Below are 21849 nucleotides of genomic sequence, written 5' to 3'. Positions count from 1 at the left end.
AGGCGTCTTGACGGGATTCTAGTTTAGAGGTTCTGGTAGATAGTGAGGAGAGATCTGATTTCATGGATGATGCAGCTTTATCCAGTTTGGATTCTAGAGAATCTCTAAGGTCTGTGATAAGGGATCGCAGAGCCATTATGTCCTCTTTGGTGGATAGGGCTGAGTGTGGCGAATCCTCTCCATCCGTCTGGGGGGGATCAGGGGAAGGTGGGTCGGTGGTTGCGGAGGACTTATCGCCCTTGGAGAAGTGTTGGGTGATATCACCGCACACTAATTTTCTAGTATTAGCGTTTGACCTGTTCATGGGGTTGGTGGGGACGGTCGTCAGAGGATAGTGAAATGGTTGAGGGGCTTTTGAGCCTTGTTGAGCAGTGACAGGAGGCGCAAAATAGGGGGAATCTGCAGGTATGCACAAAATTGAGCTGTGAGGTCTTCGTTGAGAGAAGAACCACAGGAGGGCACTACCCCAGCACTCTCAGGGGGTTATTGATTCAAATAGCGTAAATATATCAATAACACATATCCATTGGTGGAGGGGGTGATGCTGTGGAGACTGGATTTGCTGGAGGGCGGTCAGCAGAACCCCCAGAAGTAAAATAGAAGTCTACAGGTAGGTCACAGTTAATATGGGAACCCCAGGAATCTCCTGCAGTTGCAGTGGCCGTGCAGGGGGAAATTGAGGGTCTGGAAGTTATCAGTGCAGACAACATTGATATGATGACCAGAGAATCAGGAGGGGTACATCTGTAACTGTCTAGGGGGCAAGGGTGCCTGGTGGGAGTGAGATTGACTACTTAGCTTTACAGTATGTGCCTGATGAAGGTCAGTAGCCGGATGCCTCTAATTCAAGTCACAATCTGATTACTTCAATGGTTCCAGGCGCTGGGGGGGGGATCCACCCATAGTTCTTTGAGTGGATGTAGAGAGGGGCGACCACTGGGTCGGATCACCAGCAGCTGTGAGGCAGACAGCAGACAGAGTGTCTCTAAAATCCAGCAGAGAATTTTTTTTTTTAGATATTTAATTTTCTATGTCAGTAGCAGAGAGCCTAAGCAGCTATAAGGGACTTTGCTGCTGACACCCACAAGCAAGTCCCCAGTCAGTAGCGCTAACCCCAGGGATATAGTAGCAGGAAACCTTGAGTGAGAGAACACTCAAAACAGACTCCCAGGTACCTGTTCTCCCGACCAGCATGAGGTCCTGTGTCTGGCAATGGGCTGTCCAAAATGGCGGTTGGGCCCCCCCATGGGTCCGCTGTTCTGGGCTCTGGCCGACCCTCCAAACAGGTGAGGAAGCCAGTGGTAGGTGGTAACGGCGTCTCAGGGGCTGAGCAGGGATGAGATTAGTGAGTCGCCGGGAGCTGGAAGACGGTGAGACGTAGCGGCCGAGCGACAGTAATTAAGGCCGCGGCTCCGGGTTTGTAGAGGCCGAGGCTTGTGGAGGTGTTGCAGAGATGCGCTGTCAGCAGTGGAAGGGAGCCGGTGGGCTAGGAGCTCGACCAAGGCAGCAGGGTGAGTGCCGCTGGGCACGGGGATCCCCCAAAACAGATCCAAAAGGCAGTAAACAACGGAGAGCTGATATGAGGCACGTCCGTCCACACAGCCAACCAAGCCACTACCTGATCAATTATATTTTACTCAGACTTCACACAAGATTTTCACAGACAATCACTTGACATAATAATTGCAATGACTCTGCTAACCTTGGGATTGAGGATTAATTTATTATTATTATTATTATTATTATTATTATTAATAAAGGTATGAACCACAAAAATGTATTGTAGTCAATGTTATTCCCATGCACAATTTTAATCACCTGTAGATAAAAAAAAAAAAAAAAAAAAAATGCACTCTCCCAATGAATAGTATAAAAAATAAAAGAACATTTATATACACATCGCTTATTTGGGGACTATCTTTCAGAAAATCTTTGCACTCAGCGTTTTCTCTGTCTCTTTGGGATGGGAATTTCTGAAAAAGGAACAAAACAAAAAGGCATTAATGACTTGATTCATATATTCTCTTCTAGTTTAGTCATTTTGAAGAGATAAATACAATTAGCATTACTGAAATGGAATCTTTAATAGGGATGATGTGGAATATTTTAAAATCAAATTTGAAGCACAGTGAGATTAAATCAGAGGTGATGTGTTTCCCATTCCCACTGGTTAAGAGATTATAATCTGGTGTTCATTCTAGCACCCTGCAACTGTCACAATTAATGCAGTTCCACTTTTCCGTCTGGGGTGTCACTGTCTGCTCTGGTGCTTCAGGTGATGCAACAAGACCAGAGAGCGACACTCCAGGCAGAAAAGAGGACCTGCACAGGTTGTGACAGGTGCAGGGTACTAGAATGAACACTAATAATCAATAAATCTTATTTTTAAATTGTATAAGTAGTATAGCATTAGATAATAATATAGATAATTATTATATGGTGTGTGTAAAAGCATGCCTGTTATGTACACTGATGAACCAAAAAAAGATGACACCTGCCTAATATGCTGTTGCGCCTCCGCATGCCACCAAAATAACACAGTTCGCCCAATGTCTCTACTCTACAAGACCTCTGAAGGTGTAAATTGCGAGATGGAGACACCATGGATCAGACATGTTTTTCCAACACATGCCAGATATTTGACTGGATCAGGATTCGGTGAATCTGGATGCCAGAATACCACCATGAACTTTTCATCATGTTCCTTAAAACAAATTCTCAAACAATACAGGGAGTGTATCAGGGCGCATTATCCTAAAAGCCACTTACATCAGAGAATGCCGTTGCCATGAAAAGGCTGCACCTTGCCCGAAACAATATTTAAGTAGGTGGGATGTGTCAAATTAATATCCATATGAATGACCAGACCCACAGTTTTCCAGTAGAACATTGCCCAAAGCATCATATTCCCTTCCACCGGCTTATTTTTTCCCAGCATGCATCCTGGTGCCATCTCTGCCCTATGTAAATGGCGCACACATAGCTGGCTGTCCACATGATGCAACAGAAAACAGGATTCTTAAGACAAGGTAACTTTCCATTGATCCAAGGATCAGTTCCAATACCCACATTGCCATTGTAAGCGCTTTCGATGGCAGACACGGGTTTTCATGGACACTTTGACTGGCCTGCGGCTACGCCGCAAGGTTCTATGCACTGTGTGCCATGACACATTACTCCCATCACAATCAATGAAATTTTCTGTAATTTGTACAACAGTAGCCCGTCTGTTGGATAGCCTTGTTGACCTCTCACATTAATAAATCTTGGCCACCCAAAACTCTGTTGGCGGTTAGTGATTTTACACTACTGTGACCACTGTCAATAGCAGGGACGGACTGGGGCTGTAGTTCAGCCCTGGCAGTACACCCTGTGCGCGCACCTTGGACGCGGACACTGGCAAAGGGGGCGTGCCGCGAGTCACTGTGGCCTGGTCACGCGGCACGCCCCCGTCTCTTCCCAGCCCATCACTGCTGTGGCAGTGCTTACCTCCCCCTGAGCGGCGCGGATAACCTGTATCCGGCACCGTGGGGGTGGAGGAAAGGGGCACTTCCTCCCTCCTCGAGCCGGCCCTGAGGCCATCGGCCCTTCTATCATTTGCCAGAAGTGCCCGATGGCCAGTCCGGCCCAAATTTCAAGAAGTGTCCGCAATTTTGGCCACCACTGTATATGTCACAGTGAAGGCTTGGGTTAAATAAAACCTATACTTAAGGTATATGCTTTATATGGCTCCTCACTTACTCCTTGTGCTTGGGCTGCGATGATCAGTGTGCCTGACAGGTATGAGTTGCCCTCTGTCACTTTGATGCTGCAGCCAGTGTCAACACTGTTCTGGCTGCTTCCCTCTCACAGCTGTACCTCAGCGTTGCTATTTAGAGCTGTCCCTGGCCGTTTTATATTTAGACACACTGAGTTGGCCCCGCCTCCTAACCCTCAAGCTCCTATCGGCTGCCGGTCAATCTCCTAGGAACTGGATCATGCTTAATATGCTAGCTGCCCTAAGCTTCTGCAGTTTCCTTGAAAATTGCCTGTCCCAGGATTCTCCCTATAATAGGATTTTGGTACTTACCGATAAATCCCTTTCTCCGATTCCACAGGGGACACTGGAGTCTCAATACAATGGGTATAGGAGTGGGTTAACCGGGAGCTGGCACACAAACTAAAAGTAGCTAGCTCCTCCCCCTCTCAGGGAGGGTGTCCAGTGTCCCCTGTGGAATCGGAGAAAAGGATTTATCGGTAAGTACCAAAATCCTATTTTCTCCTTCATCCACTAGGGGACACTGGAGTCTCAATACAATGGGGAAGTCCCAGAGCTTACATCCCGGGTGGGAGCGCGCTGAGAACCCTGCAATTCTGCACGGCTAAACTCAGAAACGGAGGCCGCAAATGTATCAAAACGATAGAACTTAAGGAAAGTATGCTTTCCTGACCAAGTAGCTGCTCTGCAAAGCTGGTTCAATGAAACCCCCCGAGCAGTCGCCCATGAAGGACCTACCGAGCGCGTTGACTGCGCTGTAATGGTACTAGGTGGTTGTCTGGAAGCCACCACATAAGCCTGTCTGATAGCCAGGCGAATCCATCTTGAAATGGTCTGTTTGGAAGCCGGCCAACTTGGACGGGCCAAATCAAACCTAATAAATAAAGCATCAGATTTACGGAGAGATGCAGTCCTGTCCACGTAAATCCTAAGAGTCCTGACGACATCCAATAATTTTGAATTAGGAGAATCGTCTTTGAAAACTGGGACCACTATTGGCTGATTTATATGAAAAGCAGTCACTACCTTGGGAAGAAAAGATTTTTGAGTGCGCAACTCCACCCTATCTTCATGGAAAATGAGGTAGGGAGGGCGACAGGATAAAGCACTGAGTTCTGGCACTCGCCTTGCTGAAGCGAGTGCCAACAGCAGAACCACCTTCCAGGTTAAGTACTTTATCTCCACCCTGTGCAATGGCTCGAAGATCTCAGACTGAAGGAAAGCTAAAACGAAGTCCAAATCCCAAGGTGCAGTGAGCGGTACGAAAGGAGGCAGAATTCTGAGGACTCCTTGGAGAAAGGTCTGAACATCCGGAAGTAAGGCCAATTTTCTTTGAAAGAAAATTGACAACGCAGATATCTGTACCTTCAAGGAACCCAGACGAAGGAGAGCTGTTAGACCAGCCTGAAGAAAAAGGAGGAGACGTGATATCCTAAAGACTGACGGAGGGTAACTATGTCTCTCGCACCATACAACATATGCCTTCCATATGCGATAGTAATGCTGAGAGGAGACATCTTTCCTGGCCCAAATCATAGTGGGAATCACGCCAGATGGGATCCCCTTGCTTCTGAGGACGGCCCTTTCAGTAGCCAAGCCGTCAAACGAAGCCGCCTAAAGTCTTGATAAACGAACGGCCCCTGCCGAAGAAGATCCTCCTGAAGGGGTAGGGGCCATGGTTCGTCTATTAACAGATTTTGTATTTGCCAGTACCATGCTCGCCTGGGCCAATCTGGTGCTACTAGCAGTACCTTGACTCTTTCTCGCTTGATTCTCTGAAGTAAGCGTGGAATGAGAGGAAACGGAGGGAAGAGGTAGATGTAATGGAAACTCTACGGAGCTGTCAGTGCGTCCGCCGCCGCAGCCCGAGGATCCTTTGTCCTGGAGTAGTAGACTGGTAACTGGTGGTTTATTCTTGACGCAATGAGATCGGCCTGAGGACAGCCCCACCTCAAAGTCAGTTGATGGAATACCTAAGGATTGAGTGACCATTCCCCCGGATGGATGTCCTGCTGACTGAGGTAGTCGGCCTCCCAGTTCTCTACCCCTGGTATGAATATTGCATAAATCACTATTGCGAATTCTTCTGCCCAAATCAAAATCCTGCTTACCTCCTTCATTGCGGCTCTGCTTTTTGTGCCGCCTTACCTTTTGATATATGCCACCGCCGTGGCATTGTCCGACTGAACTCGGATCGCCTGACCCTTCAATATAGGATGCGCCATTTGGAGGGCATAAAACACTGCTCTCAACTCCAGAACATTTATGGACAGTCTTGCTTCCCGTTGAGTCCAGTTCCCCTGAAAATGCTTCCCCAGGGTCACTGCTCCCCACCCTCTCAGGCTCACGTCTGTAGTGAGGAGTATCCAATCCCACATTGCAAATCTTCTTCCTGCCAACAGGTGGGAGGAATTCAGCCACCAGAGGAGGGATGTTCGTGTTTGAGGCGCTCTGATGTAGAAACAGGTGGGATCCTGACCACTGGGAAAGAAGATCCAATTGAAAAGTATGGGTGTGAAATCTTGCATATTGTATCGCCTCGAAAGCTGCTACCATCTTCCCTAGAAGACAGATAGAGATGTACAGACACTCGGCGATGTTGTAAAACCATGCGCACCAAGTGCTGAATGGAGGCAACCTTGTCCTGGGGCAAGAATCCTCTTAGTTCCTTTGTGTCTAGTATCATTCCCAGGAATAGTAGGCATTGTGTGGGGATCAGGGAGGATTTTTTTAAATTTAGGATCCATCCGTGTTGTAAGAGAATACTCTGCGTTAGGTGAATGTCCCTTAACAAGTGATCCCTTGACGAGGCCTTTATCAAGAGATCGTCCAAGTATGGAGGAACAATCACAATACCCTGACAATGCAGCAGGGCCATCATTTCTGCCATAATCTTTGTAAACACCCTTGGTGCTGACGAAAGACCGAAAGGCAGGGCCTGAAATTGAAAATGTGAGTCTAGTATTGCAAAACGAAGAAAGGCCTGATGTGGGGGCCATATAGGTATATGGAGATAAGCATCCTTTATGTCGAGGGACACTAAAAACTTGTCTCTCTCCAGACCCGCTATCACGGATTGGAGAGATTCCATTTTGAATCTTAAGACTCGCAGATAAGGGTTTAATTCCTTGAGATTGAGAATGGGCCTCATGGAGCCGTCCGGCTTGGGCACCACGAACAAACTGGAATAAAACCCCTGTCCTTTCTGGTGGGACGGAACTTTCACTATTACCTGTACTGCCTCCTGGATTTCTACTCGTTTTTCTGTAACCAGAGGTAAACCGGGTCTTGAAAAAACGAGGAGGCTGCATCTTGAAATCCAGCTTTAGGCCATGAACAATGACGTCCCGAACCCAGGCGTCCTGACAAAACTGGTTCCAAATGTTTTTGAAACGTAGGAGACGAGCCCCACCTCTGGGATCCCCCAAATGAGAAGGGAGAACGTCATGCGGCAGGCTTTGCAGCTGCTTTATCCTGCTGTGAGCTGGAGCTGGAGGTAGCTGACGCCGCTGCTCTACCCCGGCCTCTGGTACCCCTGGAGAAAGCCGGGGCTCCTCTGTAACGCCCTCTAAATCTCCCAGGGGCACGAAAGGACCGAAAAAAAGATAGATATTTCTTGTTCATTTGAAATCTCCTATCTGGATGTTTCCATGCTATAGAGAGAATATCATCCAGCTCTTCCGATGCTGGAAAAGTAACGGACTGCGTTAAACTTTTACCAAAAATAGACGGTTTTGCAGTTACCTCTACATCCTCCACATGTAACACTTGGCGTACTGCAGTAATTAAAGCGTCTACGCCCTGTGATGCAGGTTCAAATTCCTCAGGAATCTGAACCTCCTCCTCTTGCACTTCCCCCTCCTCTGGGTCCTGAAGCTCCTCTTCCTCTGATTCATCCCAATGTAAGGGATTATGAATCAATCTCTTACTAAGGACCTGAGTAGATGCAGGGGGTGCCTGGGACATAGCTTTTGTAAGTCCCTCTACCGATCTGGCTAGAGATCGAGCCCAATCTGGTTCAGCTGCTGTCTGTATTTGCCTATGTCTCTGCGAGCTGCTTCCAACTCAGATGACAGGTTTCATATAACTGATGCTAATTGATCCGACCACATAGGCTGGCTCACATTAACAGAGTCCTGCGGCTGAGACATGCAATTATCACACAGTAAGGAAGCATTAGGCTGTCCCTGTGTGAATTTTTCCCCACAAGTTTTGCAGGAAAAGGATTTTTGGGCTGCCTTAGACCCCTTGGTAGACATCCTGTAGTGTACTGTTTACACACACACACACACACTGAAAGGAAATAAGAATAACAATTCACACTCTAGGACTAACTGAAAGGGGCATAGAGGGGGATAAGCAATGTTCCCTACAGAACTGACTGAATAGCGCTGTAACAATAATAGCAAGTGCTGTATAACTGAGTACTAGCCTGACTCGAAGACACAGTCTGCTCTTTCCACTCCAAAATGGCCTCCCAGCATTCTTTAGAAGCGCTGAAGCTGATGGGAGGCAGGAGCAGAAGACGAACTTAGCCGCCGCCGCGCCCCCCCCCCCATCCCCCCCCCACTCTGGCGCCCTCCGCGCGAGCGGAGGCACTGTGGAATGCCCGCCTTTAATAATGTCCTGGCTCCTCTGCTAACCAGGGAGCCAGGAAACACTAACCTTGGCCCTGCCATAGCTGCCGGCGGCAGGCATGTGCCGTGGGAGGCCGCTACGAGCACTGTAAACAGAGTGTATCTGGGCTCCCCTGGAGACTGAGATCTCTGTAGCAGGAGACCTCAGCGCAAACCTTATGCAGCAGTGCTGAGGTCTCCCCCGGCAGCTCCATCGGTGTAGACAGGCAGGGGCAGTAAGCTGCCTGTCCGTCCTTCTGCTGATTGGAGATCTTTATTAATTAAGCCCTAAAAAGGGAGGCATACGTCCAGCTCCCAGGGCACACTTTTTTTAGACTAGACTGACCTGGGGGGGTATAGAGAGGGAGGAGCTAGCTACTTTTAGTTTGTGTCCCATGCAAACGCCTGCCGTTTGTGGACGGCCCCACTGACATCACCAGCTCTCTGGGGCTTGCGGGAACGAGACCCTACCACAAGGGTCTCGTCGCAAGCCCGATGGTCGCGATGGTCTTGACCATCGCAACCATCATCCAGGCCGCTCGCATAAGCTGTGGGTGGTAACCCACAGCTATGCGAGCGGCGAAGAGGCCGCAACTAACAAAACAAAAGCCCGTCCTGATTCAGAGCGAGCCTCTGAATCAGGCCCTTAGTCTCTAGGAATATACTGGGCTTAATAATGTCCCCTATGTGGGAGCTGATGCGTCTGTCAGGTATGGCTACTCACTGTCCCCTCAGCCTGTTCAGTGCTGTCTGCCTGTCACTGCTTCTACTCAGCACTGCTCCTTGTAACAGCGCTGCTTCAAGTGTCAGCTATGTGGGGCTTGTGTGGGTGAGCTGTCTCTTACTCACTCAAGGCTCAGCGCTACTGCTGCAGCCTTGTCCTCTGTAACCTGCCCCACCTCCTGGGTTTCCCTCTCCTATAGGCTGCTGGCCGAGCTCTTATGAGCAGCTGGGGGAAGGCCTGGCTTCCCCCAGCTTCCACGGACTTCCCGCTCTGCACTGGGGGAACTCACCAGGCCACGCCCCGACCAGCGCGGGTCCACCTCCCGCTTCCCCATAGCAACAAATCAGCTTCGAGGTAGCATTTAATAAAGTACACTCTATAAAATGATAGGTACAAGCTAATTGGTTACTAGGGCAATTTCTACACTGGTCCACTTCTGTGCTGTTCTCACTGTTTGATACAACAACCCCATAATCTCATCACACCATGTATAGGTGACAGCAAAGCACATGGGCAGCCTGAATCTCTATTAATCAGGATCCATGTTAGTAACATAGGAATGCTGGTGGTGATGAAACTTGTTCATGTCACCAGTTCCCAATGAATTATAAGCTTACATTACTTAAAATGGTTCAGCCCACAAAATGGCTGCTCCCACTGTATGCAAGTGGCAGGTCTATTTACCTGCGATAGTAGGAACCACCTTAATGAGATGGTTACCTCATAAACGTGTGGCATTGAGAGCATGTCTGCATGTCCTGGCTGCACAGAAGTGTCCCCGCTGCACTAATGCTACGCAACATCGGGTGGGGAGGATCGATTGAGGAGTGTGATGGATGGCGAGTAAGAGGGACAGAATGAGCGGGACGGATGGCGAGTGCGAGGGACAGCATGAGGAGTAGGATGGATGGCGAATGCGAGGGACAGAATGAGAAGTGAGAACTAGTGTCAGCTGCCGCGACTCCCCAGCTGTCAGTCACAGACATTAGTACAGATTGACAGCTGGGCGGTTTGTAAAAAATGCCCCAGGGAGAACACTGCATCCATACAAATCTTATATCCAATTGCAAACTAGTATTTAATCTTAGACCACCTCCATTTAGTTTTTTTTTAACTGACTCACCCACTCTATACTCAATGTTTCTATTTACCTTATGTTCCGGATTTCCTCCATTTCAACGTATTTACAGTTGTGTCCTCACTCGTATTTGCTGCAGTCACGTCAAACAGCTCCTCGTGGCGCGCCTGGTCCCATGACACTGTGCTAGCGCGGGTGCCTTTTGTTTTGCCGAAAATGTATCTAAGTCGCAATGTGATGCGACTAGGACGCACCGGGAGACTGCGGTTTAACGCGATATGCGACACTTGTGTAACCGTGTGCCGGTTAGCATCTCCATCAGCATGCCAAGTGCTACGATGCATCGGCCACAGCTTTTTTCCCCCACATCAAGTGCCATGTACATTCTCAGTCGCACACAGATATACACGTGTCACATATCAAATTTATCAGACTTAGACGCATTTTTGGCAAAAAGACGCTAGAAGAGTTGCACAGGACCTGGCGGATCACTCACGACAGGCATATCGCGCTGCATGGCGTACTGTATATTTGTCCCTCCAGCTTACCAGATACACATTGTATACAAGTAGTAGGTAACAACGGTACCCTGCACAAGATATTAATGGTGACCCGGTGCTGAGATCTTCACCTTCACTGCTGGATGAGGAACCCTCCTCAGGAATTGCCGGCATGTTTACAGGCTTCTTCTTTGCCACGATTGTGCTGCCTGCAAAGAGATTGACATCCCACAGTCGGTCACTGGATACAATGGCAGCATATTTGGTGGTAGAAACACAGACTGCATGGAGAGATCCCAGTAGCAACGCTCACAATACACATAAAAAGATACCCACATTGAAAATGAGTGGTGGCAAGAGGTGGCAGCCCACAACTGAAATAAGTGGTTCTTCGTATTTTCTAAAGTGCAAGTAAAAGTGTTGTCCAAAATGGCATAAAACCATAATTGTTATTCTACTTTTCTTTTTAGTAAATACCCTTGTGGCTTGTACCACTCTCTACTCCCATGTAAGAAAAATTGCCAGGATGCTGGAGGATCATTCTTTGCACCCCCTCCCCAACATTAAAGATCCAATAATTGGTACAGGAGGTGTGGCAACATTTCAGTGGGAGTATGGTGATGCCCAAAAGAGCTTGTCTAGTGCCTTTCAAGAGCTAGGCTACCCATACCACCCCCCTCTAAATACCTACTTATTTCAGCACAGACCCGAGCCCTCAAATCAGGACAGTTGGTGGTGTGTCATTGTGCAGCTATGGAAGGGTGTGGGTGAAGGTGGTGTAAATGTGGCACTTGACAAGATCGGCTTCATCATCTGCCAATCAAATGCTATATTTGCTATAAATCTCCTGGCTCTGCAGGGATGCATTACCCACATCCCTCAAATGGATCAGGTTTATTATGTGCACACACTATGCCAACATGCCCCCATTCACTACACAGGTTGCTTACCAGCAGGTGATGAAGTACAGATATGCACCACACCAGTGTTTCCTAACTCCAGCCGTCAGGGTCCCCTAAGTGCACGTTTTCCAGATCTCCAAGTTAATGCACAGGGTCATGTGTCACTGTCTGACATATTTTAGAAGATCCACAGATGGAGTTAATTATTTCAATTGTGATACTGAGGAGATCTGTAAAACCTGTGCTGTTGGGTGTCCCTGCTGCAGACTGGAGTTGGGAAACACTGCAGTACACCATAGTAAAGAATGAGACATTGCCTTTCATTATTCCAACTTCCATTCTATTTTTTGCCAGTCTAATTGCAGATTTGTTATGGTTGGTTATTGTATTTCTGCCCCATGTTAAAAAATTACAGTGTGATTAGAACACAAAAAAGCCCATTCATTAGGCTATGTATCTCCAAGAATTTGAGGTTCTACATTTACTAAGCACAAGGAACAGACACCCAAAGGTTCATTTGTGACTTGCAAACAATGGCGTGCCCACACTTCTGCAAGTGACTTCTCTCATCCACTAAAAGCCAGGTATGGCCAAGCTGTGGCTGTCCAGCTGTTGCAAAACTACATGTCCCAGAATGCTTTACCAGCTGATCGGTGGGAGTGTATGTTGGGACTTGTAGTTTCACAACAGCTGGAGAGCCACATATTGGCCAGGCCTGTACTAAGCCTTGTGGAGCCACCTCTGAAACATACATAGTGTAATGGAGCATACACACAGCCAGATTGGTCAGATCTGTCAGATGAACGATTTGAACGATTTTACCAAAGATTTGAACGATTTTTGACTGCACTAAAATGAATGGAATCGTCCAAGTCTGACTGCAAACACATCAGATGTCAGATATCGTTATCGGACCATCGGGAACGCGCATCGTTCAGGCATGTCAGATTTTCCTTCAGATATGAACGTTTGAACGATTTTTGAAATCGTTACCATTCAGATTCAGAGTAAAAATCTGACCGTGTGTATGCACCATTAAGAGCGAAAAGTTGCTTCTAGCATTTTAGGTCATCTCCTCGGTTTAGCCTAGTTTAGGTCTTAAAATAATCATGAGAACAAGGAGACATAGGTAAAGTCTTTATCAGTTAGTGTCTAGAAAAGCACTTTCTACAAGAGTCCAACTGCAAACCAAAATGGGTCTCATTAGAAGAAGTACTAGGATGAGAAACCATCAAGTGTTTTTGCAGTATAGAAAGCCCCCCCTGTAGTTGCACCTTCTCTACCTTTCAATTCCCCATAATCCCTTTAAAATACCACCAATTACCTCCTGCTAATTTATTAATGTGTGATAACGTTCTCACAATATACTGGTTTAAGACATAACCTAGAGTAGTGCTTCTCAACTCCAGTCATCAAGTACCTCTAGCAGGTCATGTTTTCTGAATTTCTTTCATCATGAACAGGTGAGTTTATCTATTTTGCTAGTTCAGTAATTATCCCACCTGTTTCCAGACAGAAATCCTGAAAACATGAACTGTTGGGGCTATTTGAAGACTGTGGTTGAGAACCACTAGATGCAAGGAACATGAATGACATCACTGGAAGTTAGGCATTCTGCCACATGAGGCATGGCCAAATCCAGAACAAAAAAAAAAAGCTCAGAAGTCGTCTGTAATATGTGCGGGGTACAATTGAGCAAGAAAAAAATTGCTGTTATAAAAATTGAGTTTGGTTTTAGTAAAAATAGTCCAGTACCTCCCACTATGAAACACAAGATGCCGGTCAACAAAAGGAGAGGCTGCAGTGTAGAACATATGTAGGTAAGAATAGGACACATAGTTATCACTTTCATTTCTACACAAATGCCTCCTGTGTAGAGTGTTAGGGGTAAATTTACTAAAGGGAGAGTTTTTAGAAGTGGAGATGTTGCCAATAGCAACCAATCAGATTCTACTTAACATTTTACTAGCACCTTCTAGAAGATAATAGCTAGAATCTGATTGGTTGCTATGGGCAACATCTCCACTTCTAAAACTCTCACTTTAGTAAATTTACCCCTTAAAATTTGTTGGGCATTTTAGATTTAGTTCAACTTTAAATAAGGAGAACATGAAACGAATTCCACGTTTTGCATGATATCTAGAAACACTGTTACATAGGTAAGAGTTTCAGTGGAAAGAGCGAGATACCTCTCTTCTGTGCTTCCCGCGCAGCCTTCCTTCTGGCTCTGCCTATCCTTTGCCTCTTGGCCCTTGCGCTCCCATGATCAGACCCAGACTCAGAAGATACCAGCTGAACCTGTCGGTGCCGCCTGGATTTGATAGACTGTTTAGAGGGATTTACAGAGAAAGGAGAACGAAAGAGTTTATTTGCAGCCAAAGTCAAAAATCTGTAACCAACCCGTAATCAGTTCTAGAATAGTGGCCTCTGGAACAGGGCTGCTAATTGCAGTTCTCAACAATATTCACCAAGGCCTAATGCTATACTCTGGCTGATCCCATGGGGGTCTGTTTGTGCCAAGCAGCCATCTGACAACCAGACCCGGTAGGCTTCCATCACATCATCCTCAGGCACTACAATAAGGTTAAAGCCACACAATCAGCCACACTAGCTAAATGTGGCAATTAAAGTAGTATATTTGTGGTCAGCATTACTTACCTTGTTTTGCACTATTTACACATGACGACATTCCTACCACCCAAAATGATGAACAAAGATCAAGAGTGTATCCTTACGTCTAGAGATATGTGTGCACTTATTTAACCAAACGTGGCAGTTAGAGGTCACAGGCTAACATGAAGGGGCGCATATTAAAGTATCTTTGCAGGATCCGTTATTGAGGGTTACCTAGGATGTAAGAAGGAGGGACTGCAGTGGATATATGCCACAGTCCCTCCATTTCTGACCGCAATAGCAGCCACCATAGGTTTCTTCAGGGGGTGCTATGTTGTCGAATTTACCAAGCTCGAGAATGCTCTGCCATATTTTCCAAGATCTTTTTCTGGAGAGGGATCCCCAATTCTGCCTGGCCACATGCTCCGACAGATGGTGCAAGCACATTAGCGTAGCGCAGCGTACTAGGGCTGCGCTACTGTGCTAAGCAGTAATTAAAGTGATTGTACATGCGATGACTTTACTTTATCGCTGACCGCCAAGATGGCCTCCTATCAGAGCCCTTGTCCCGGCGACTCAGAATGAATACATTTAGAAATATAAATATTTCTGATGGCTGCAAAGTTTCAGGGGCAGACTGCAAGAAATGATAAACATGCCAGAAAGGCTCCTGTGCCTAAGGTATTAAGGAGAATTCAGGAAACGTTACTATAGAGGGAAGGCGATGCCCCTAGGCACAAACCTAGAGAGAATTCTGTCACTGGCAGGACTGTATCATCACAGACCCCGGCTGCTTAATGCTACAGTTTTACATCTTCCTTTTAAGTGAACTAAGAATGACTGGCTTGCTGGAACTTTTTAGGGTATTGGAGTAAAACTCAGCGTTTCACTAGCCAGAGCAATACTTTACCTGTGTCGCTGAAGTATAACATTTGGATTTTATTTGTGCCAACATCTGTGCTCTCTCCGAACCCTAAAAATACAAAAACAAACATCAGCCAATACAATCACTTTATGTATAAAGCTTGCAGAGCGGTGCTAAGAGGTATAATGAATGCCTTGTACCACAGTATTATGTACCTCTGACTCCTGAGAAGTGCCTTCTTTGTCATCCTCATTTTTGGTTCTTGGTGCCTAGCAACAGTTAAAAATATTTGATATTAGCAAGTGTGTTGCCCATCATAAAGAAACCAAAATCTTCTGACCCCTGGTGGTCACACTTCATAACAGCAAAAATGGGCAGAATTAAAGTGGAAATACATTATAGTTGTGATCGTTTTCACTTAACCCATGACCAGAACCTTACGGAGTATTTGTAGACATTATTGTGACCGTGCCCTCAGTGATTACAGTTGCATAAAAATAGTATAACCTGTACAAGGGTAGATATTTTGCGTACTGAATATATAGGAGTATGCAGCATTATATGTCCAGTCCTAGCTCATATCAAGGAGTAGGCATGTCACTTACTAAACTGGCGACATTTTGTATGAATATTGGCTCCGCCCACAAAATGGCTACCGCCCCTCTTTAAGGTGACAAATGCATTTTACAGGGCAATAAAACCCCAAAGTGAATTCAACAACATGTCTGTCACTATGAGGATAATCTCAGTCATGTATATATTTACATACCCTTTTTTCCAGTTTCCAACGCTGATGTTCTGAGACTACAGATTGGAGGTTACCAGCAAATTCTTCCTTTATCAGGCTCAGAGCTTTATCTGGCTGTGATTTATCAGCAGAGATCAGGCATTTTGCTTTCTGATAGTGCTCATGAATATTCATAATTTCCTGAAAACCAGAGGAAGATCAGTCTGTCTGAACATATAGAACATAATCCTGACATCAGATCACTCGAATAGGGAAACAGAAAGTGTAAACTAAATAAACATACCTCCACAGTTTCTGTTGTAACCAGATCGGCTACTCTGTCTCTTATATCCTTAAATTCTTCTTTACCGACATCCCTCGGAATGCTCCTCTGTGACTTGAACGTCAGCTGCAGAACACACACATAACATGGTGATAATGAGTACAGCAGATAAGCTGGGAGAATTGCCATCTATAACTGTACAGGCTGAAGAGGAATTCCACAAAGTATGCTTTTCCTTAATGTTACGGCGTTTGCTTACTCTATCCAACCTCCAAAGGTTGCTAACTGCACATCTACAGATGCGTCCTCCTACACTATTGCTGCAGTAGCTCCAAACAGCCCTTCTCGGTGCGCCAGGTCCTGTCTGACTCATCTTTCACGAGTCTTTTTTTGTGCGACTGCAGCGGCTGAGGCTTTTTTCCACGCCACTGACCATCGTGCTTTGTATACGGATTCAGTCGCACAAAAAAGTACAAGTGTCGCATATCAAATTAATCAGGGCAGTATCGTGAAGCGTGTTGTCACACCCATTTGAAACAAAGATGCATTTTCAGGCAAAAAATATGAGATATGGTAAGAACTTACCTTTGTTATCTCTATTTCTACGAAGTCCATAGGGTTCCACAGGATACCTTGGGGTATAGGTGTGACGTCAGTCATCGGGCACCATAGAGTTAAGCTTTCAGCCTCCCAGGATGCACTAGGGTCCCCCTCCTATACCCCGCCCCCGAGCCAAGGCACCTCAGTTAGTTACCAAGCCATAGGCCGGAGGAGGAGAAGGAAGAGAGAGAAAGAAGATCTGGATACACACAAGAATCACACTCTCACCAGAGGGAGACGGAAAAACCGGTGACCAGAACAAAGCCCATCTGCAGCACAGGTGCGACAGGGCGGGAGTCCTGTGGAACCCTATGGACTTCGTAGAAATAGAGATAACACGGGTAAGTTCTTACCATATCTCATATTTTCTACTTCAGGGTCCATAGGGTATCCACAGGATACCTTGGGGATGTCCCAAAGCAGTATCCTTTAAGGGTGGGGACGCTCCTGTGCTGAAAGGAGAATCCGCCGCCCGAAGGAAGCATCCTGAGAGGCGAAGGTGTCAAACCTGTAATACCTCACGAAGGTATGGACAGAGGACCACGTAGCAGCCTTGCAGATCTGGACTGCAGATGCACCACGTCGAGCTGCCCACGAAGGACCCACAGACCTAGTGGAATGAGCCTTCAAAGAAGGAGGAACTGGCAGACTTTCATGAAGATAAGCTTCAGAAATAGCCATACGGATCCAGGCTGCCAAAGTTTGCTTTGAAGCAGGCCAACCCTTTTTACGGAAGCCATAGAGGACAAACAAGGCGTCCGACTTCCTAAACGAAGAAGTGCGGTCAACATAAGTCCTTAAGGCCCGCACAACATCCAAAGTGGCCTCACCCACTGAAAGACCAGGTGAGTTAAAGGCCGGAACAACAATTTCCTCGTTAACATGAAACTGGGAAACAACCTTGGGAAGAAACTCAGGCCGAGTGCGGAGCACTGCCCTGTTCCCATGAAAAATCAAGAAAGGGGGTCTACAAGAGAGAGCCCCTAAATCAGAAACATGTCTGGCCGAAGCTATGGCCAGAAGGAAAACAGTCTTAGCTGTTAGCCATTTAAGATCCACTGAGCCCAGTGGTTCAAACGGCGGTCCCTGAAGAGCCCTCAGGACCACAGCCAAATCCCAAGGCGCCACAGGTGGAACAAAGGGCGTCTGAATGCGGAGAACACCTTGCATAAAGGTGCGCACATCCGGGATTGTAGCAATCCTACTGTGAAACCAGACAGACAGGGCCGAAACCTGTACCTTCAAAGAGGCAAGGCGAAGCCCATGATCTAGTCCCGCTTGTAGGAAGGCAAGTATCCTAGACAGATGAAACTCCCGCGGTGCATAACCTCTCGGTCGACACCATTGGAAGAACGTATGCCACACGCGATGGTATATCCTCGCGGGCGACGGTTTCCGAGCTTGCAACATGGTACGCACCACAGAGCTGGAAAACCCCCTGGACCTCAACATGGCTGTCTCAACAGCCACGCCGTCAAAGACAGCCGAGCCAGGTCCGGGTGAAGACAAGGACCCTGCGATAGAAGGTCTGGTCGTAGCGGCAACTGCAGAGGACTGTCCACGGACAGACCCTGAAGGTCTGAGAACCAGTGCCGTCTGGGCCACGCTGGAGCTATCAACAGGAGCGTCCCTCCTTCCTGTTTGAATTTCCGGATTACCCGTGGAAGAAGGGAAACCGGAGGAAACAGGTATGCGAACCGGAACGTCCACTGGACGGACAGAGCATCCACCAGAGACGCCTCTTCGTCTCTTGTGCGAGACCCGTACACCGGCAACTTGTTGTTGTGCCGGGACGCCATGAGGTCGATCTCTGGAAGACCCCACCTGTCCACCAGCAGTTGAAAAACGTCCGGGTGCAGAGACCATTCCCCCAGATGAACGTCCTGGGGACTTAGAAAGTCCGCCTCCCAATTTAGCACTCCCGGGATGAAGATCGCTGATATGGCCGGAAGATTGCGCTCCGCCCATACCAGGATCCGAGACACCTCTACGAGAGCCGCCCGACTTCGGGTTCCTCCTTGCCTGTTTATGTAGGCCACGGTGGTAGCGTTGTCCGACTGGACCTGCACCGGACGACCCTGGAGAACCCGATGTGCCTGCTGGAGAGCATTGAAGACCGCACGGAGTTCCAAGATATTTATTGGAAGTGCCGCTTCTGCCGGTGTCCACCTGCCCTGGAACAAGTGTGGACCCGAAACTGCTCCCCAGCCCCGAAGACTGGCGTCCGTTGTCAACAGGACCCAATTTGGTACCCAGAACGGACGTCCCTTGCTGAGATGGGTCGTCTGCAACCACCAGGCAAGGGACAGGCGAACCTCCGGGGTGAGCACTATCGTCTGGGACTTCAGAGACTGAGGCAGCCCGTTCCACTTGGACAGGATCAGGTGCTGCAGAGGTCTGGACTGAAACTGGGCATATTCCACCATGTCGAACACCGACACCATGGAGCCCAGTAACCTCATCGCCAAGTGTAGAGACACCCGGCGGCTGTGCAGACAACTGCGCACCTTCGACTGTAAAGCAGAGATCTTTTCCTCCGTCACAAAGATCCTTTGCTGTCCCGAGTCCAATAAGGCTCCGAGGTGCAGAATCCGCCGAGACGGGATTAGAGTGGACTTCTGCCAGATGATTAACCAGCCGTGCCGTTGCAGCAGCGCAATGGTCAGGTCCAAGTGGCGTAGAAGGAGCTCTGGAGATCCTGCCACTAATAACAGGTCGTCCAAGTACGGCAACATGCGGACTCCCTGCAGCCGCAGAGAAGCCGCCATGACCGCCATCACCTTGGTGAACACACGCGGTGCTGTCGCCAGGCCAAAAGGTAACGCCCGAAACTGAAAATGGTCGCTGCGGATTGCAAACCTGAGGAACTGTTGATGGCGCAAAAGAATAGGGACATGCGAGCTGCAGCAGGCGGCCTCCCACTTTGGGATCCCCCAACGGGAGGCCCGGACCGCCAGGCCGCAGGCTTGTCATCAGGCTTAGGGGCCGGACGTCTGGTACTCCATGCCTGCTTCCGGGGCTTGGCCGATTTTTTGGGACCAGCCTGTCGTGGAAAAGACTGTGGTTTGGGCCTGCCCTGGGCCCTATAAGACCGAAAGGACAATGGTCCTGAACCAGAAGGAGCCGCGGCCGACGGGAGACATGCCGATTTGGCTGCCACCAGCGTGGCCACAATCTTGTCCAGATCTGGACCGAAGAGAACTTCTCCGTTAAAGGGCAACGCCTCCAAACCCTTTTTGGAGTCAGCGTCCGCCTTCCAGGATCGCAACCACAAGGTGCGACAAGCAGCCACCGCTGCTGAAGAAATTCGAGACACCAGTGTACTAATGTCTAAGGCCGCCTCGTTGATATAAGTGGCCAAATCACGGAGATTACCAATCAACTCCGTTTGTTCGGCCGGACAGTCAGAATCAAAGGACGCCTCCAATGAATCCGCCCAACGCTCCATCGCTCTGGCAACCCAGCAAATGGCCATAGCCGGCCGCGCTGCCCCCCCCCCCCGCAAGGGAATAAGCGGACTTCAGGCAGATCTCCACCTTGCGGTCCGTAGCATCCTTAAGGGAGGACATGAAAGGCATTGGCAATGTGGCACTATGGACAAGACGTGTCACATGAGAATCCACCTGTGGAGGGGATTCCCACTTAGCAAAATAATTATCCGCGAACGGATAAGCCACTGCCAGGCGCCTCTGCGGCTGGTATCGCTTGCCAGGCTGTTTCCACGCCTCCTCTAAATGGTCCATTAACTGGCCCGAAAGAGGAAAGACTGTGGCGTTACCCTTCACATCCTTAAAAAAGGAATACTTGGATTTAGCAGCTGGGGGAACTTCGTCCTCAATCACCAAGGCTGTGCGGACTGCTCGAATAAGTCCAGGAATAACTACCTTGGACCTAGCGTCAGCGTCCTTAGTATGGAGAGGTTCCTGATCGTAAGGATCCAGAATCTCCCCATCATCAGACGTCCCTTCGTCATCCTCATAAGGAGCCGACAGAGACGCCACCGGCCGTTTATGTGGCCGCATCACAGACTCCCCCTGCAACACATCCGACAAGTGCTGTACCGAACTCGTCAGGGAGTTAACCCACGCCGGCTGCTGAGAAACCGGGAGAGGGGAAATAGGGAGACTGCGGGGTACCACCAATTGTCTTGGGAAACCCTGCATGGGTGACGACACCACCGACTGCTGGGACAAACCCATCTGTGTAAACGCGGGATGCGGAGCTAACTGGCCCACTAAGGTTGTAAGCGCCTGAGCGAAACAAGCCCAGGGCGGCTCCTGTACCGGTGCTGTAACCGTAATAGGACGCGCCATCGACAAACACTGCCGGCAGAGGCCTTCCGCGCTACCTTCCCCCTCCGCTAAAGGTACTTTACATGTAGCACACTGTAGCCGGAGAGGAAAGTCACTTTCAGACATGATGGTACTAAGTATGTGACCCCTCTCACCAATTGTATTTTAAAGAGGTGAGAGACCACCCTGCAGCACCGCGCCGCAAGGGCTTAGCAGAAAGAACAGGGACAGTAATAAAGCTGACAGTCAGAATAGAGGATACAGGCAGCAGCGCTAGCACAGTCACATACAATGCAAAGAAAATCAATTCCTGCACTAACCAGCGCTGATCACTCAACTACGCAGACACAGGGTCTGGTAGGACACAGCGCTGCATACACAGACCTGACCACAAGCGGAGGAGAGGTATGCGGGGGGACCCAGACCAAGAGGCTTCCTTCCAGGCATCCAGCAGCGTTCACCATGCGTTCAGGAAGATGGCCGCCGAGGAGCAGAGAGGAGGCTGGCCTGGGGGAGGAGCGCTGCCACAGGGCCAGTCGGCAGTGTGCAGAGAGGGCTGTGTGCAGCAGGGGAGGCACCGGCTGTGAGACAGGGAAGGCGCGCTCCCCTGGCATGCATTTAGCCCCTGGGACGCCGCAGCGCTACCGCTCTGCTGCGGTCCGCTGTCCCAGGGGGGTAGTGGAAGCGCAGGTTCTTACCTGAATCCACGCTGCAGCCAGTCCCCAGGGAGCCCCCTGCCTGGGGACTCTGGACCATGTAACAGCGGGGACCCACCGCGGGACCCCGCTGCTTACCTTGCTGTCCCCCTTGAATCCGGCCATGGTCCGGAACATCTGGGGTCACCGCTAGCTGTGACCCCAGATGTTCACCAGCATCCCCGGATCGCTACCGG

The 21849-nt window shown here is 48.7% G+C and overlaps 1 protein-coding gene across 8 annotated transcripts in view; it reads right to left on the bottom strand.

Annotated features, from left to right (window-relative positions):
• Nucleotides 1-1777: 1777 nt before the first annotated feature.
• SNAPC1 (small nuclear RNA activating complex polypeptide 1) overlaps nt 1778-21849 on the bottom strand; it is a 29061-nt gene continuing 8989 nt past the window's right edge. For 4 of the 8 annotated variants that reach the window (XM_088473773.1, XM_088473777.1, XM_088473774.1 and 1 more), the window contains exons 6-12: nt 16087-16191; nt 15825-15983; nt 15271-15324; nt 15101-15163; nt 13767-13902; nt 10807-10884; nt 1778-1973 (exon numbers count right to left, since the gene is read on the bottom strand). In XM_088473773.1, coding sequence (XP_088329899.1) covers nt 1939-1973; nt 10807-10884; nt 13767-13902; nt 15101-15163; nt 15271-15324; nt 15825-15983; nt 16087-16191 — 630 coding nt within the window. In that variant the 3' untranslated portion in view covers nt 1778-1938. The remainder of the gene's footprint in view (nt 1974-10806; nt 10885-13766; nt 13903-15100; nt 15164-15270; nt 15325-15824; nt 15984-16086; nt 16192-21849) is intronic. The other 4 variants (XM_088473769.1, XM_088473772.1, XM_088473770.1 and 1 more) reach the window with 1 other exon arrangement.

The sequence above is a fragment of the Taudactylus pleione genome, unplaced genomic scaffold, assembly GCF_031769625.1.
Source record: "Taudactylus pleione unplaced genomic scaffold, aTauple2 ptg000139l, whole genome shotgun sequence".
NCBI classification, from domain to species: domain Eukaryota; kingdom Metazoa; phylum Chordata; class Amphibia; order Anura; family Myobatrachidae; genus Taudactylus; species Taudactylus pleione.
Note: the sequence above shows the minus strand (reverse complement) of the source record. Positions and strands in the feature narration are given on the sequence as shown.